Consider the following 12,536-nt stretch of genomic DNA (forward strand, 5'->3'; position numbering starts at 1 on the left):
TAAGAGAAACCTGGAATTCTGGGGTAAAACAAGAATACAATCATTTGTGGTTAATAAAATTTTTTTTATATTATTATTATTTTCAAAACAAACAAGAAAAAACAAAATGCAGGAAAAGACAAACCAGGAAAATTTGTTAAAATATATATGATATTCATTCCATCATTCCATTTAGATAAATTTAAAGATAAAACTTATCTTTCAAAATAATTTATTCCTGGATATGTTTATTTTTGCTTTACTGTTGATATTGATTTTGTAAAGATAACACTAGTATTAAGAATAGCAATAAAAATATGGGGAAAAACAGATATAATAGCCGGAAAATAAGGAAAATCAGATGATAATTCCTTTGTAGTAGAAAACATCATCTATACTTTAAAAAGTAAGTAAAGTATTATAATCAAAAAACAAAAATTCAAAAAAACTAAAAATTAAAATATGATTTTAACTTACATTTTTGCTATCTCAACACTGCATTCTTGTTTTCTACTATCATCAGACGAAACACTATCAATACTTAAGTTATCAGTGTTCGTTTCTATCATGGAATCATTACTAGATACACAGGATTCAACATCACAAGTAATAGGTTCTTTTGTACTATTAAGACTATTCTCTGGAACATTAGATAATTTGTCTTTAATTATTTCATCTTCAGTTACATGATCACTTAATGGTCGCCTATTTGGTGATGTTTCATTGGAAGATGGATTACTTTCCCCTGAAGTCACAAAATCATTATTTGTGTGATCAATTGTTCCATTTTCATTCATATCACAACAATCATTATTTGATGATACAATATGAGATGTTTGCTCCATAGGTACAGAACCATTTGAACAATTGTCAATCTTACAAGAATGATTCGAATCACTTTCACTATTTTGAATATTTGACATGTTTCTGAGCAATGAAATTGAGGACAATTAATCTATACACCAAATTGATAAAAATATTAGAAGAGAGATCTTGAAAATATCACAAATTTTAAGAAATATAAATGCTTTTCTTAGAAATAATACTAAATATGAATAATATATCTCAATGCATTTGACTAGATGCACACATAATTTGGCAACTTTCAGTTCTTTACTTGGGATACCTAAAAATATTAAAATATATATATAAATATAGATAAAATAAATATAGAAAAATAAAGACATAACAATACTTAATGGTGTAAAATTAAAAAAAAGTTTCTAAAATCAATAATTAAAGTAAAACAATATCATGTACAACATAGGATAGAAAATGTAATTGTTAGATAAAATAAGACTATTTACACTCAAGAAAGATTTAACCTAAAATAGAACATTCACAAAAACAAAAACTATATATATATATATATATATATATATATATATATATATATATATATATATATATATATATATTCTCTCCAAAAGTACTTAAAATAAGGATTAATTTTCAGAAAAGTATTTTTTTTAAAAAAGTTATTACTGAGATACAATTTTAATTTTAAATAGAGAACACTACTTTTTTTAAAAACTCATGACTGATATTGCCAATTAGATAACTAACATTGCCAATTAGATAAAGTTATCTATTTGACAGTCATTTGTGCAATTGCAATAATCAACTAATAAAACTGCATTGATAATTTTAAAAAAATGTAACATTAATGCAGTTAACTAACTCTTAACAGTTTTTTCTTTACTAAATATGAAAATTTTTAAAACTATTATTAAATAAAAAAAATATCAATATTGAAATTGCGGGAGAATATCATATCGAGCCAGATGAACTGATTTATGAATACTACAGATTTAATTTAAATTTTAATTATTATTGTAACATATAAGGAAGAATTCCTAAACACTTGATGCAGTAGTGCTATAAATTATAACGATAAAATGAGTTCGTAGGATAAGAATATAAATGTTGTTCATACTCTAAATAATTTTAAAACAGACAACGTTTCAAAATATGATTTGTTACTATCTATGAATAAAAAGGCAAAAAAGAAATCATTTATAGGTTACTTTTAAAGCATCATATGTTCGAATAACAGTTACGTGCAACAAGTATTTACAGCTTGATTGGTACGAGAAATATCAAGTTATCTTCATAGAGCAACAAAATATATGAAACATGATTGAGTTATGTGTTTGAAAAATAAGCGCTTTTAAGAATTATGAGTATACACAAGTTATATACAACGAAAACAAGAAGTAAATATTAGTAGACATAGGTGCCAAGTTGTAAGGCACCTTATTTGTTTTCTTGAAACGTTTCTGGCTGCCTATTTCTAGTACGCTTGAGAAACAGGTCAACAAATAAGTGCTAGTTTTAAATCCAAGTTTAGACATTGCAAATTGGGTCACAATCGCCAAGGCGCTAAGCAGATTTTGAATTTGCAACTTATTTAAAAAAAGAAAACATCTGGAGTATTTCCCGGGGGTTGGTGCGAGTTATACTCTTCGAGTTGTTCCTCTTCTTTAATGCTTTGGGTTCTCCCTAGCCGAAAAGTATTCCTCGCCAAATGCTCTGCAATATGGAGGTAGCAGGTTCAAATCCCGCCGTAACCCTGGATGCATTTCCGTAAAGTCCTTTTCTAAAGTGTACGCTCTGTCTTTCTTTCTACTTGACAAAGGCTTATAATCCTTACTTATGTAATTCAGCACGAAATTGCCAAGACTTAGCTATTATTCTTCTGCACATCACGATTTTCGATCGAAATGGGCTTGTGGGGGGCGGAGTTATCGACAATGCCAACCTTCATCTATCGAAAGGTACCTCAAGTTTGAATCAAGTTGGCATGTCTTATATACCAGTGAATTGATGTTTAATAATTGTAGTGGTTGTTACGCCACAATACTCCACCACCAGAATTTTATCAGGGATAGAATTCGATGAACGGATACCACTAGTTGCTGAACTTTTGAAAGACCGGGAGAGCTGGATTAAGGTCACCGGGTTTGTTTTTTTAGCGCTGAGTGTGAGAGGCGCATTAACTTCAAGGTAGTAGTCGCTCCTGTGTTGCCTTTAGCAGTCGAGTGTATGCAGACTGACGTTGTGTATGATCGAGACGAGACTGAGCAGTAACAGCGCGAGGGGGTGGATAATGTTGCAGTCACAAGTAGCAAGTCAACTGTTCAATGTGAAACATCCATCGAAGTAGGCGTTACTATGAAGATAAGCGCGTGTTCGCATCACGTCCGTAAGTCACCAATGTGGGGGCGGAGTTATCGAGAATGCCGACCTTCATCTATTAAAAGGTACCTCAAGATTGAATCAAGTTAGCATGTCTTATATACCAGTGAATTGATGCTTAATAATTGTAGTGGTAGTTACGCCACAGGCTACTGGTAGCTTAGAGCAGAACTCTCTACCTATGGTGACATTTCGCATGCTTTCACCATTTGTGCGTGGAGAGTCACAGGAAGTACGATCTGTATGGGTGCGATGTGTATGGGTGTTATTTTTTAAAACTTCAATGAAATAAATTTGAGGCTAAACACAGATTTTTTTATTTATGTATTATGTTTTAAAAATCTATGAAAAAAAAAAAACTTCATTCCATTTTAAATTTAAAATTGTTTTTCAAATCAGCTCAATGGGACAGAAAGGTTTTTTTATTTTTTGCATAATTGAAAAAAAGTTTTAAATATTGAAAATGAATTCTTGTTTCGATAAAATGTGTACTTCACGAAATATTTAACAGTTCGAAATTTTAAACTTTAGCCCCTCACTCTGGCCAGTAAAAGTCATGAACAGAAAAACAAGGAGATTTGAAAATTATCAATCTACTAAATTTATAGGTAAGTTAACAACAATCTGAATCTGCATCTAAAACATTTCAATAACCCTTTATTATTAGTAATTCAGCCAGAAGAATCGTAAAATTTAAGTTTATAGAAATTCTTGATGATTTATAAAGTTAAAGAGAGAACTTTTACAAAGATTCTGATGATTAAAAATCGAGTTTATTTAATAAAGCATAAAAATCAACAAAAAATGATTTTTAATCTTTAATACAATTTTCATAACAAATTTTGATTAAAAAGTTGCTATGATCCAAAAATTTGAAAACATTGATTATCAGTCTATGAGTTAGATTTTAAAGAAGACAATTTGTTATTTACCTAAACATCGAGAGCAGTAATTACCATGCTTAATGCACCTTCGAGTTGCAACTACAACTTTCAATTAAACCTAATATGATGTTTATTCCATCAAACTTCCTCTATATAAGATTTTTCTTCCCAGCTTAAATATTAATTTGCAACTCCCAATTTGTATACTTTTTTTTGTCTTCAGTTATGATAAAAATTAAAGGTGGTCTTTACGAAGCATCATGCATATTTTTTGTAAGTGTCAGGCAAGGTTAGATGCTTGAAATTTTTGATATTCTTTAAATTTTCAGGATACTTTTTTAATGTAAAATTATTGGAGATGTGTTTTTTTATTTTTGCGATAAAAATGTTTCCTGAAATTTTATATATTTATTTTTTGAAGGGGAGGGGTCAAAACTGAAGATCCTTTGAAATTCTGGAAAAAAAAGACAAAAAAACTCATCAATTTACAAGTAGCACAATTTTTTTTTCTTAACAAGTAATTACGACACTGATAGTTATTTTACTTTGATCGAAGGTCAAAGGTCATTCAAAAATCTTCGAAAAAAGGTTATTTTCTTGGACTTTCATCGTCAGAATGTACTACTACCTACTGTTAATCATAAATGTATATATTTCAGTGAATACATACTATAACACTCTACCTAACAAAATTAATTCATATATGGTGTATATTTAGCGTGATCTTAAAATTGACCTAAAAGTAGCAAGAAACGGACATTCTGTAGTTTTCAAGGTCATGAACTTCTTTTGCCAAATTTAAAGTCTGAAATTGGCTGGAAAAGAAACCTTAAGTATAACAGAAACAAAATCAATTCACAGACCTATGGTTACTGATTCAACTTTTTAATAATATGGTCCTAAAGTTTGAGACCCATACCTGAGTAACTGAATACAGAAATAGTTATGGAAATGCTTTAAATTGTTTTAAAAAATGTGATTTAGGCCCAATAGGAATATTTGAAGTTTCTAGGTGAACTGCAGTCTCAATCTAGAACTTACTAAGGGGAGAAATACTTTGCTATCAGATAAGTGACATATCCTTTCGATGTATTTCCTTAAGCTAAATCGAATAAAACTTCATTTTCGTTGATACAACAGTAAATCAAAATTTATAAATGTTTTTATGGATAAAAAATAGTACAGTACATTGCTGTGCAGACAAACAAAGTTTTAGACACTATGGATTTTTTAGGATGAATCAAATGAGATAAAACCAAGTCAAATGAAATCAAAACCAATTTATTATTAACAGTTTCAGAAAATTTTTATACTTTAATTTAAACATATTAGCTGTTTTGAAATAACTTCATTTACTTGCCTCAGACCAAAGCTTGTAATTAAGATAGTAAATAAGAATGCGTTATTAGTTGTAGTTGTGTTTATCATATATACATTTGTTCCTTTTTCATTTTTGTCTTGTTTACATCTAATTTGTGTTGAATTTGATGAGCCAGGCTCAAGGGTGGTGACGTATTGTTTCCGATGTACTTTTTTAAGATGATTTGAATGCACTTTTCTTCTAAATAACACCCTTGCTGCCTATGTCTTGGCCCATTAGTTAAGAAGCGTGCAGAGTCGATGCATTAGAAGATTTGGATAACTTGTCCTCATAACTTTTTTTAGAATCACCCTAAAGAATTTTCATGAATTTTTTTCATTTCTTATTTTCTATGACCAATTATGAGAAAAATGCTTCCTTTGCCGCCTTTATTTTTCAGCTTATTATTTTACTTTTTTTAATTTGGAGATAGCTAGAAGGAATTAATTTAGGTCTTAGTGATTTCTCCTTAAAATAATTAAGGGTATATTTTCAATTATAAATAACTCACATTTTAAGTTCCGAATTCTTTTTTCACTTTATTATTTGCGTGAAATCATTTCATTAATTGATATTGACCATACATTGAAAGTGAATTCAAAGGTCACTCTTGGGAAAAAATTAATATATCATTATAGAAATAAGTAATGCAACAAATTTGGGCCAACAGTCTTTTGCCCCACTCTATTTTTCATAAGCAGATCAATGCTATGGACGCTTCTTTATAAATGACACTAAAAGAATTCGCCCTTTAGAAAATAGATCCATAAATTAAGTGACTTTCATTTATAGTTACCTTGAAGGCTATACTAAACTTATATTGTTGACACAGACATCGTAATTTGTAGAGTAATAAAAATCACCACGTTCTTGTATATAGACACCGCAGTGATATATAATATATCAATTGAAGCCGCAGTGAAAAAGGTAAAATCAGTAATTGTCAAAAAAGTCTCATGGATAAATCTCATGGATGGCTATTTTTTTAATAAATTAAAAATTTTGAAATAAAAAAGCTATTTAAAATAAAAAAGAATAAAATTTTTACCAAATTCAATTTTTTAGCATTAAAAAAATTACACAAATCCTATTTTTTCTGAAAATTACTTAACATAACCATTTGCTACAGTTTTGCACCCATTGCATAATATTTGACAAAATTTTAATGAAAATAATTTAAATGTCTAAAATAACTGAGACCGAGCTAAAAGTGTTGTGAACTAGACGAGAAAAAACAATTCAAATCATGAATTTATTCAATTTGATTAAATTTTTAAATTGAAAAAATTTTAACATTTCGGATTTGTAAATTTTCATTCAAATACTATATATTGCATAATGTAAGAATTGTAATATGGCTTTTAATGATACAAACTTGTAAATTTGAAATTTACATATTTTGATTCGTCCAGAGCCGTTCGTCCCTAAAATTAATCTTAATGACTTAAATCTCTTGTGAGTCACAGTTTGTTCTTTATAAAAACGATTTCCTTAATTAAAAAAATAAAGTTATAGTCGTAAAATTTAGTATGCAGACAACATTTTAATTTAAAATTGCATTTAAACTTCTAGTAAGCGATTACTGTTTCAGAGAAAGTTGGAAAAAAATAAAAATAAAAAGAGCGTTTTATCTCACCTGTTTTTGATCTTTTATTTGCAAAATGCATGTGTTAGTTTTTATTTCAACTTAATTTATGCATAGTGCTCTATTTCTCAAGAATAAATTACCATAAGTCATTAGAAGAATTCATCTCCTTATTTTCTGTTTTATTCTATATTTATTTATTGCGCTAAAATGAAACTTATGAAAAAAGTAACATTGAAATATATCCAATTCTTTCGGCCATTTCTGAAAAAATTTCAAATACTCAATTATAAAGAGAAAACGTGTTCCCCTGAACAATTCAAGAGACTAAGATTCTAGCTTAAACATATATTGGGAAAATTCTTTTTTAATGAGCGAATTATATAAATAAAAAATATAAATAATGCACTGTGAAAATTCGTTTTTGCTGAAGGTATGCAAAACGAAATAGAGACTGTACAACTTTTCAGCAATGAAACTTTCTTTTTGAGGGATGTGAGACCAAACCATCGTCATCAAAAAATTTTTAATTAAGGGGGAGAACAAAATTTATTTCTCTCTCTCTCTCTCTCTCTCTTTTATGATTGAAATGTTATATAAGATTACATGTACAGGGTGTTCCGTAAAGACAACTCTTTATACATGTTTTTATAATCCTTATCAGAAAGGAAAACAAAGTATATTTTACTGGTCACAAATTAATATTTAAGCGAGGAAGAAACAAAAGTGCATTTAAAATCTGAGAAATCACAATTTATAGAAAGGAATTTTGAAAACAAAAAGACAGGTTCAATCGTGGGAGGAAACAGAGATGAGTTGAAAGATTATTATTAGAAACAAATTCAAGATTCAATCTCAAAATAAACCTATTTTGAGATTTATTAAATTCTTAACCTGTTCTGTGATTAGTTAGATTTCGCTAGCGTTTTGGCCCTTTTGGAATTAATTTGTGAGCTTAATGAGAATACCTTTTGGTTATCATTTTTGATGAGGATTGTATAAATATTTATTAAAGGCAGTCCGTAGGGCCGGGATAGCGTGGTCGGTAGGGCGCTGGGCCCATGTCCGAGAGGTCGTGGGTTCGAACCCCACCGGCCGAAGACTTCCCGTGTAGTAAAGCGACTGTAGCACGTGAAATATGTTGAGTCGCAAAAGTCCTCCATGTTCCCATAACAAATCAATACCTCTGGGAGTACTGGATTGGATATCGATCGCTCTCTGACTCAGGTCAAAATTACGATCTGTGGATGAATGAATGGATGTATGAATGGGCCCGCCCTATAAACGGGTGTGACGTATGGTGTGGCAGAAGTCGAATTCTTGGCCATAGATGGCCCCACTGGAAAACAAGAACAATCGCACTCCCTCCGCCTAAACAGGCATACTTCAACAAGGGCAGTCCGTAATGAACATTCTGTATAAAAGGTTAGGAAGTAAGATTTTTTTTGCTATAACGTTTGTGGAAAGAATGACCCATTATTTTGAAAAATTTCAAAATTATCCGAAATATGTTTGTAAAAAAACTGTGCAACCAAACGAAATAATCTTTTGTAATGAATGTATTTATAAACATAAAGCTTAAATTCGAAGTTAATCGGTGAAGATTTGTTCAAGTTCTGAGTTCGACTGATTTTTAAAAAAAATATTCGAGAAAAACGCATTTGAAGTTTTCTGAAAGCACGTAGAAGACTGAACAAAAGTTCAATATACTCAAGATCTTAAACATTTTCTTTGTTCAAAAGCTTTTGGATATCTAATTTTCAAGGTATTAAAGTTTATTTTATAAAAATACCTTTCCAAAAATCTTAAATAGCCTACCCATTTCCGAACTTCATGTTTTCATTATTGCGACTGTAATAGTAATCTTTGTAAAAGAATGGCTGCTTTTGGCCAAGCATATTCTTGCAATATTTTATGTTATTATTATGTGTTCAACTGTTTAAATTTTAATTCCTTATTATTTGAATGAAGAAACCAAGCGAAATTATCTTCTGTCCTTTTGCAATGAATGTAATTTTAAACATGAAGCTAAAATTAGAAATCATTTGATGAAGATTTGTTTGAGTTATAAGTTCGACTGACTAAAAAACTGCAGTTTCGATACAAAACGGGAGTAAAATTATTCATAAAAGATAGATATGTTTATGCGAGTGTCTGCTTTATTTCACTAAGTACAAATAAATTCATTCAGTTAAACTAATGAAATTTAACATCTGTCTAAAAAATATAGAAAAAACATGGAAAATAAAGATTAATGAAAAGATATGAAGCAAAATTATTAAATAGAATTAGGTATTATTAGGTATTATTACACTTAAATATTTCAGTTGTGTTAGATGAATCAAACATTAACTGAACAGTATATTGTTGAAAATTGATAAAAATGTCACTGACCACCTTTGGTTGCGACACAAAGGGTTGAAAGAAGAACTATTTCTTTAAATAAGTGTTCTACTGAGATAATAAAAACAATTGAAACAAATCGAAACTAATTATTCCTAATCACTTATGAACCTGTGGAATATATTTGTGTTGTTGTTTTGAAACTTACGACTTCATTCAAATTAATCATGCTTCCACTCATACTAAGCAAAGTCTTTAAACAATTAACTTATGAGTGTGGACTAATCCGGTCTTACAAGATTCTTCAACACAGTTCACGAAAAAAAGAAAGGAAGAAAGAAAAGAAAATAAAGATCCTACTTCCAGCCTTTTTGAGTTACCAACGTTTCTCTACTTAACCTTTGAAGGCATGAAAGATAAATGTCTAAATCCGGAACTAAAAATGATGGTTGTGAAATACTTATTTGTAGCAAAAGAATAAGAGAAAATCATCAAACTTCGAAGCTACTTCAAGATATATTGTTGTTTGAAAAAAGCTTGTATGGTTTTGAATTGTTTATACAATTGTACTATACAAAAGATGACCACAAATCTTCTTTTAATCATTTAAAAGCATTTTATAATTTAGAAAATTTAAAAAAAATGATTTCATTTTGTAATGTAATTAAAATATTATTCTTCAATATTAAAATTGTTTTATTTATTTGTAATAAGGATGTCCACACCTTAAATTTTCTGAAGTATTTTAAATTATATAAGTAACAGTCAGGGTGTCGGTGCTTTTCATTTTATAGCCGTCGTTGAACAGCTGACCTAATTTTTGGTTTACGATTACTAATAATTTTGAACCCAATCCAGAAGACAAGGGAACTCCTGGATCAAGTATTGGGAGAAATTTGCCTTCTTGGAGGACTTTTTGATGGAACTAACTGCATTTGCGTTACATTACGAGGAAAACCACGAAAACCCATGATTAGCGTGAAGGCAAGGTACACGGATCATGGGTTAGTCTACCATTGAGGATATTTACGTCATCACAGTGGTCATTGCAAGCCAGATGCAGATTCGTATCGACCAGCCATCACTGGGATTCGAACCCGATTCACCTTATTGGAAGACGAGCACTCTATCCCCTGATCCACCGCGGCTCTGTCGGTACTTCTTACCTGATAAAATCTATTTTTATCAGATCATGTTACGGAACAAAAAGCAGATCGTCACTTGTCTTAATGCATTGCATCGCTAAAATACGCACTGCTCAAATGAAAATGGAAAAACTATTGGAATTGGAACTCTTTCGCCATGCTTCCTACTTATTAGATATAGCCCCCGCTGGCTACTACCTCTTTCAAAGTCTGTACAGCATTCTAATCGGCAACAATTTTATTCTGTAAATGCCGTAAAACGGCTTTAGAGAAATTTATTTACTCTTATGAGACAAAGTTTTTTCAACAGTTCAGAAATGTAAATATTTTATAAAGTTTGTTTGAGTAACATGCCGCTTACAGGGAAAAAATGTAAAGAAAATTTGAGTGTATACTTTGATGAATGAAATAGTTTCTTCCAACTGCCAACTCCTTTTCATTAGCCAACTTTTTTTTTTTCATGTTTAACGACCTAAAAATAAAAATAAAAACTTTTTAAGTTTTATAATTGTTCTTTTATTATTTGAAAAGAGCTTAAAATGAAATCAAAACGGCCTATAAAAATTTTCCAAAAACGAATTTAATAAAAACAACTAAAATACATATAATCTAAGTTTCATATGCAATTACCTCTAACAGGTTTTGAGTTGCGTAGTTTTGAAGTCGGAAAAGAAAACGAATCGAAAATCATGGAAAAAAAGCTTTCGAGTTTATGCATTACTACTATATTAATAAAAGTTTAATGTTGGAAAAAATAAACTACAGGTCAAAATGGCGAAAAAAAAGAAACCGTGTTATATCTTGTTGTATTTGTGGTATAAAATATTTTTTCACAATTCGAAAAATAATTTAAAAAAAAATTTTTTGATTGATAAAATAAACTCATGATTTTTAAGAATTTTGCGTCCTGGATCCTTTTAAATTGAGATTGTATTTGAATGATATATTAAGTAAATCTAAAGATAATTATTAAATAAAAATAATTAATTGAAAATTATTAATTAAAAGTTATTAATTAAAATAGCTGAGACTGAAAACTAATTATTTGATAATTGATTTCACTTTTGTTTCGCATTTATGAACTAGTATGAAGTCTAATTTTAGATCATAATTTAATCACATAATTTTTTATTTCTTCTTTTTTTTTTCTTACATTTTATTTCATACATAAATGATTTTATAACAGCCAATTTCTGTTTTTTCCCCTTTTTCAATAAAAATCTAAGTAAATTACTTTTCCAAACGTTTGTGGCAGTTAGATTTTAATTTTAATTTGCCCATCATGGCCCAGATCATCATCCTGCACGTTAAGGCATTTAAGATTGTGAAAGCTTTATCTTAAAATGTTCTTGCTTTTTTCCCGTCCCCACAGCTACTTAGTATAATTTATAAATTTTGCATTTTGTATTTATTTTATTTATAATTTTGTATATTTTAAAAAACATTCTCCCAAATACTTTTTTTTGCTTTTAATGATTTCTGGTCATTACATTCTCAATAAACCACAATCTTCTAGCAATTGTTTTTTAAAATTACTTTTGCTTAATGATATCAGCATTTTATAAGAATTATATGTGGTTATTTGTGCGTCATAAATAAAACAGAATCTTAGAAATAATAATCTAATCTAAAAGAATCCAATAAATAACAGAATCTAATCAATAATAATTAATTTAGCATAACGTATAGTCAGAGAAAAAGAAGTATGCTTAAAACTACCAGAATATGTTAAAATTTGCTTAGTTTCTAACTCTATGGGAACATCAAAAAATGCAGTAATTTTTACATAAGTGCTTTTGTAATGATTTTCGTAAAATTAACAATAAAATTTAGTTTTATAATGTGTCATAAAATGTGTTAACTGTGGCAAAATTTGGTAATTTTGTCATAATACTTTCATGACATAAAAACCATTTATTCGGTAAAGCTTACTTTTTTGTTTTGTATATTTAACTAAATGTATGCTAATAAGAACTATAATTTTAAAAACTAGAATTACCGGTAAAAGCTTTAACATATATGAACCGAAAAATTACCAAATG

At 29.1% G+C, this 12,536-nt stretch overlaps 1 protein-coding gene across 2 annotated transcripts in view; it reads right to left on the reverse strand.

The window, feature by feature from the left end:
• The window catches only part of LOC107450924 (coiled-coil domain-containing protein 186), a 28,902-nt gene extending 26,638 nt beyond the window's left edge, over positions 1-2,264 (reverse strand). For both annotated transcript variants that reach the window (XM_043043973.3, XM_016066867.4), the window contains exons 1-2: positions 2,007-2,264; positions 457-1,105 (exon numbers count right to left, since the gene is read on the reverse strand). In XM_043043973.3, the coding sequence (XP_042899907.2) occupies positions 457-902 (446 nt within the window). In that variant the 5' untranslated portion in view covers positions 903-1,105; positions 2,007-2,264. The remainder of the gene's footprint in view (positions 1-456; positions 1,106-2,006) is intronic.
• Positions 2,265-12,536: the final 10,272 nt, after the last annotated feature.

The sequence above is a fragment of the Parasteatoda tepidariorum genome, chromosome 11 (assembly GCF_982258835.1).
Source record: "Parasteatoda tepidariorum strain Cologne lab strain chromosome 11, Ptep-v5.0, whole genome shotgun sequence".
Taxonomy (NCBI): Eukaryota; Metazoa; Arthropoda; class Arachnida; order Araneae; family Theridiidae; genus Parasteatoda; species Parasteatoda tepidariorum.